Below are 6,521 nucleotides of genomic sequence, written 5' to 3' on the forward strand. Positions count from 1 at the left end.
ATGAGGCTTCATGCAAACTCCAAAGTTTGGCTGGACACTCGAAACTCTTGGGATCTGCACAATTCCAGATTCACCGCCGCTTTACAGGAGAGATCCAAACCGTGCTCTCAGAAGCAATGTGCAATTTCAGTCATTTCCATCAAATCGAGCTACCTGATCACCTTTAGTGCCCAAACAGAAAACAAGGATTGACCRGAGTAGCTTTCCACAAGAATACCATGAGCAATAATTCAGCTTCACTACYGAGGCCTGAGGCAGGGGCAGCCCAGCCTGCCCAGCCCCAAAACAAAACCTTTTCTTCTTTTTCCTTATACATTGAGTTCTTAGGGGGCATCTCAAGCAGAATTAAGCTTTTTTTTTTTTTTTTTGTAAAAAAAAAAGCTTTATCTAATAAAAGGGTAAATCCTTCAGACACAGATACACTTTGCACAAAGGATCATAAGTAAAGGAAAAAAAAACACTGTTCTTGGGTGCAAAAGGACTGAAAACTATAGTTTTTTTAAAAAAAAAACAAAACCTCAAAATTTAAAGTCTCATAAGCGTATCATATCTAAAAGTAAAACTACATTCCTCCAATTTGTGTATTTTCAATTTACAGTGGTTTCCACACATGAACACTACTCAAGGGAAAATTATCTTCCACCATCACGATTAATGAAAGATGCATTGTGGTAGGCAATCCCTGCTTCCAGCACAGTTCACCATTCACTGTCAGCTAGTTAYGTCCTCAGAGACTTTTTTTAAAATTAAAACCAATATTGAAACATAATGACCACCAGGACAGTGGAAAAGTCAGGACCAAGTCTTCAAGCCATCCCTTCAAATTTTAGGATTACTCTCATTTTCAGAAGTACAGGAAAAGGTTTACACAGAAAATTTAGCTATTAAACAGAGCTTCAGTGATCCAAACTTGKAAAGTTTTCTGGGCTTAAGACACTTATGCACATGATTTTAACAATTTAAATGTGGGTCTTGCAAGCGTGTCCAAATCCTAATCATTTCTTGGGGTTTTCTACTATGCACTAACATTAAGTTTGTGTAGGAGCAGATGTTATTTCTGTATTTCTCCTCGATATCAAAGGTTTTGAAGCCTTTGTGTTTTTCCGGAGCAAGCCCAAGCTTCTGAAGGCACATTCCAGTATAAACATCATCGATAGGGTAGAGGAGTACCTGGTCAGATGCATTATTCAGTCTCAGTGCCAGATCACCAGAGTACAGGAACCCGCCGCCTCCCGCGTACGGSGGGTACGAACCTTCATAAACGCTTTCTGGGATGTAGTACTTCAATTTTTTCTCTCTGTGAGGTCCAGCATCTTTGATCACATCACCTATAAACAAGTCTTTGGCTTTTTCCTTTGATAAGCTCTTCAAGTAATCCAGGATCTGATTGGTATTCACAAAAACATCATCATCACCCTTAAAAATAAACTGGACGTTTGCACAGCTGCTGCTGACCCACTTCAGAAACAGCACCTCTTTCAGAGTCAGGTTGAAGAAAGTGTCTCTGTAGTTCCAGAGGAGAATGTCTCGGTGGGTGTCGCTCTCAAATTTAATCATGTGTGAAAGATCAGGAAAATTATCCTCCGGTGGGGTCTGTCCAAGTAAGAAGACCCTTCTGACCGTCACATCCCCTGATTGGATTTCCCTGCCCCAGGATTCCCTAATTGCTTGTCTTCTATCAAAATGGGGTATAAGTGACTTAATAGCCAGCAGCAGGAAAGGTTTCTGTTCGCACTTGTTTGGCTGATCAATTAGCAACGAGTAATTTCTACACCTCAAATAGAGGAGGAAGTCTTTGAATCTGTCTGGCAAGTTTGCAAAGTCGCTAACCTCCGAGTGCACCGAGGGGTCAGGCTCACAGGAACTGAGAGCACTCAGGTTAAAAATCAAGTTCTCCTCCACAGTCATATTGGAGAGCAAGGACAGGATGGGGTTGTAGAGCAGCTCAAGCTTCTGTTGCTGTTTGTTCCAATAAGCTTTGTGAGGAGTGTACTTCCTCCAGAATTTGCTACGGGGTATAACAACACGGCCTTTCGCATTCTTGTCTTGGCTGCCACTCTTCGAGACTTCCACGATCACATAAATACAAATGTTTACCATCATCAGAATTCCCAGCAGCTTTAATCTTCTGCGTCCAACACTCATTTCTCATATCTAGAAAAAAAAAAAAAATAGATTTTTAGCCTTCTTCACAGCAAGTTCTCGATCTCATAAAAAAACTACTTTCAAATGAAGGCTTTGCAARTTTGTAGCCTAAAAACCAAGGTTATCCACACCCCCAAAGAAGCAGAAGCTAATCTGTTTCTAATACAGACACATATGGTTTGGGGTTTCATCAGCAAGCTGGTACAAATGTGAAGTTTCCATTTGCAGCTTAGGGAAGTTATGCAGCTTTTCACGGTCAGGTTAAATTAGCCAGCAGTTTTTGCTTCTAATTTAGATCCCCTTTAAACACTTGACTGTACAATAATTAGACTGTGAGCCCTCAGCTTGGCAAAGGCAGGCTGAGAAACCTTTTTCTTCTGCTTGTAAGGTGAGCTGAAGGGTATAGAATAAATTGCTATACGATAAGGTCAGTTATTTTTAAATTAAGTTTCAAGCTTTTATACTTTCACTCTCACACCTTCTAACTATGTAACAGGCAGAGCCAAATTTTAAAGCACACAATCAATTTCTGACAATTTCACTTGGCTGCTCCTTGGAAGAAAGGCTGACAAAACTCDCCAGCTGCATTGCTGCTATTCAGATCTCGGCAGATGGAAGAGAACATGAACTGGGATTTTTTTCTTTTTTTCTTCAAATGCAAAAAGGGAAATGAATGATAATGAAAGTAGAAGTGAAGTTATTACCAGGAAGGGAAAAAACCCTGAAAAGAAATGAAAAATAGAGGTCTCCCACATATGCAAGATTGGGAACAGTATATGTACATCTGTGTTGTATGAAAAGTTCTGTGGCCTTTCAGTTTTTACCAAGGGAGAAAATGGATCACCAAGAGCTGGGTGCACAGAACAAGGAGCAACATGAACACAACGTGTTCCTCCAGAGCAGCTTATCAAACTGTTAACCAGCCCAGAAGTGTAACAATGTACAAGCTCTGCAAACAATTCACAATGAATGAGAAGGCTATAAAGTCTACCTTGAAGTCACAGACGGAACTCACTTCTCATGTGCCAGGAGCATAAATGATTATCGGAAGATCAGAAAAACCAAATGAAATACAAAATTTGTACTGACTGTTGAACRCCCAGCTGGAAGCACTGCCTCAGCCCTGAGGTCACAGAGCAGACAGGAAGGCAGAATGAGAAGTACACCTCGTACTTGCTGCTTTTTTCTTTTTTTCAGCCATCACCAGACACCTGATCGAGACTGACCCTTGGTCTCCTATGGATTGATCAGTCTTTGTTTTACTCCTCAACAAGTTAAACACTAAACCACTAAKAATTTAGTCAGAAAGCAGCAGGTACATAATTTGTAACAATTTTTCTCTTATTTGACCCATAATCATTATTAAATTCAAAAGGGCGTGTCCCTGTTCTCCCTCACCACCTGCAGATTTGTCTTTGTATGTGCTCAGGCCAGATCCAGTTTACTTAATATTCTATTCTCAGTCAGATAYGGAGTTTCTGTTCTAATTTTCAAGYAGYTTTCYTCTATACCTCAAAGACAAAAACCACACTCGTGGTCAATGCTATCAGTTAAGCTAAACAGCTGAACTGTTGAGAAAGCACTGCTTTGTCACACAGACTTCAAAGAAATTTTATCTTCCTCTTTCAACGGCCACTAAAACCAGATAAATGCGCTGGTTTTCTACATTTCCCTTTCAGCAGACACAAAAACGCTGGAGAAGGAGCTGTCCCCTGTTTTGTGCTGTTCCACGGAGCTCAGCATGCACATCAGGATTTATCAGCCCTGTCCTCTAGAGCACTTCTCACTGAAAAACAAATGATGTGGTGCCTGACCTATGATCCCGGGGCTCCAGAGGCCACAGGGTGACTGCTCCTTCTTAGGAACAGCCAACAAACCCGGGACTGTCCAAAGCTCAGCCCAAGCATTTCTCAGGATGTGCAGCACCACACAGCTCATCTGTCACAGSCCCCAGCTGACTGAGCTGGGAGTGTTCAACATCTCTGAGGCGTGTGGATACTTGACCTGAGACTCCTCKCAACACAATGAGACACCATTAGCAAAGACTCAATTTCAAACACTAAAAATCCTTCAACACACTATGACTGCCATCCTCTGCAGCAAACGAGACAGGGATCCTGAGCAGAAAAATCCACATTTACTATTAGAGTTGGCAGAAATTTTCAGCAGGAAAGGTACAAACCTGGACACATGTTGGACACCCAATTTTTCCACTTTATTCAAGCCTGACAGGAGCCATGGCCTTTCCCTGAGAACAGGAGTTAGACTGTATTTTCTAAGTGGGCCGAGTACCACGTCTACATTATGTGACTGCCAAACCCAAGCATTACAAGTCCATTTACTTACTGGGGCTGACAAAAGATAAGATAATCCCTCTTACCTGCGGGTATCACACCTACCACCCTCCTGGTTCAGGACTAAACTATCWGGAATCTGGCAAGGCCGAGCTGCAATTCAGGTATTAACAGACATAACCACCTTCCTCTCTTTGCAGAGGCTGTACCTGGTGCTCGGGCAGATTTGGATCTTCCCGTGTAAATTTAATTTAGGGCCTGATATCCCTCAGTAGGTGCAGCACCACTTGTGACAGCAACAGCACGTGCGGCAGTGCCACTACAGCTTCTGAAAATAACTGTTTTAGCTATTTAACACATCACAAAGCCATATGGAGGCCTCCCGAGCTCCTGTGAGATGCATCAGTTGTCTTAATAGCTCAGCCCTGTGCAGTGAGTCAAGAGATTTCTGCGTTGAGCAACRACACAGCTTTGGAACTGATGTTGAGAGCCCCAGGCTGTTGTAACGAGTCTGTGCTATTTCCAGCTTTAAAGGACTTGAACACTGTTTGTTTTYTAACTACACACAGCCAAATCTCTTTTCTCCTCCCTCAAATCCACTTTTACACAACAATAATTAAGAAAACCTTAAGAACAGGAAAATAGTGAACAGAYTTCAGTGCTGTCCTTCTGCAGGACCATGTCACAATGGTTAGCACTGGAAATATCAACGTTTTCTGTGTTCTTCAACCAGAACAGACAGCTTGAAACAATGCTCCAGTCCAAGGAAAGCAACCAGGATAACAATATGCACCCAAAAGCGCCCTGAAATTCACAGCAGTTGATGTTTATTTTAACACAAGTTTTAATTATTTGCATATACCTGCTTTGAGAGTCTTTCAGCATATTACTTAGCTCTGGGAGAAATTCTAATCTTCCAATGTTTTTAATACCAAAGGACACCAGTGAAATTCAGGCATGGGATTTCAAGATTCAAGCAAATATACCAAGAGTAGGGAAGGATGTGCATATATTTTCCTAAAACACAGCCCAAGGCATAAAGAACTATAAAAAGTTTGAATAAATGCCAAAGTAACTTCACATTCTGTCTCCTGCTAGTTATCTTCAGCACATTTTCAATTAAAAAAAAAAACAGAAAAAGAAAAAAAACCAAAACAACCAAACAAAAACACCCAAAAGCAATACCAAAAACTTCACCCATCCCACCAGAAAAAAAAGCCACATTGAACAGAACCAATGGGAGAGTGAGGCATTTCAGTAGTAATGCTCCCCTGTAATAAGGTTTTAGCGGGCCAGACTTGCATTTGAGCAATGCTYACTTATATAATTGAACCTAATCTCACTTTGTCCAACCCCCTTTTTTAATCTTTTTTGTATTTTCAACTTCTATTGAACTATCCTGGTTCCTGAACTTTTCCACACATCAAGAACTTGGAATAACTTGCTATTACCACACAAGAGAGGAACCCTCAGAAAATAGAAACACTAAAAAATAAATTGATATCGTTTTCTATATACATTTGCCAGACAAGGTGTACAATGAACTTTTGTTTGTCACTCCCTCCCTTTCTATCTGGTCATTTTTGATATGACAGTAACAAGAATGAAAATAAATAATTTAGTACTTCAAGCTCACAAATACGAGTTTGTGGTGAGTTCTTTTAGGGCTGTCTCAGTGTGGAGGTGCACACAGTTCTGCACAAACTGTGAAGTCATCGTGCACCCCACACAAAGGATGGCTGGGGAGTGAAAGAGCAAAGCAAGACTCCACTTGCAGGCTCTCTGACCTCATCCAAGCCACAACCACAACCAAGCAGAGGAAACAAGTTCCAGCAGGGTTGTTCTCCAGCATCAGCCCCAAGTGACCGCATTCCTGCACCGGGTCTCAGCAAGGAGTCAGCTTTCATTAGAGAAAGCCACCCTGCAGCCCTGGCAGCAGAGAGGCAGAGATCTTCGGCAAAGCGATGGATGCAGTCAGCCCTGCAGCWATCCCAGTGATATCCCAGGGATCTGCGAGCACCACATTGCAATTTCCCAGGCTGCTACCACCTGCATGGCAGAGGGTTTTGTTATGCAGTCCTG

General features: G+C 41.8%; 1 protein-coding gene across 6 annotated transcripts in view; it reads right to left on the reverse strand.

Annotated features, from left to right (window-relative positions):
• Positions 1-504: 504 nt before the first annotated feature.
• Positions 505-6,521, reverse strand: part of B3GNT2 (UDP-GlcNAc:betaGal beta-1,3-N-acetylglucosaminyltransferase 2) — a 14,433-nt gene continuing 8,416 nt past the window's right edge. For all 6 annotated transcript variants that reach the window (XM_057384272.1, XM_057384273.1, XM_057384274.1 and 3 more), the window contains one exon: positions 505-2,154. In XM_057384272.1, the coding sequence (XP_057240255.1) occupies positions 952-2,145 (1,194 nt within the window). In that variant the 5' untranslated portion in view covers positions 2,146-2,154 and the 3' untranslated portion in view covers positions 505-951. The remainder of the gene's footprint in view (positions 2,155-6,521) is intronic.

This window comes from Malurus melanocephalus, unplaced genomic scaffold (genome assembly GCF_030028575.1).
Source record: "Malurus melanocephalus ecotype Western Australia unplaced genomic scaffold, MMel_1.1 scaffold_695, whole genome shotgun sequence".
NCBI lineage: Eukaryota > Metazoa > Chordata > Aves > Passeriformes > Maluridae > Malurus > Malurus melanocephalus.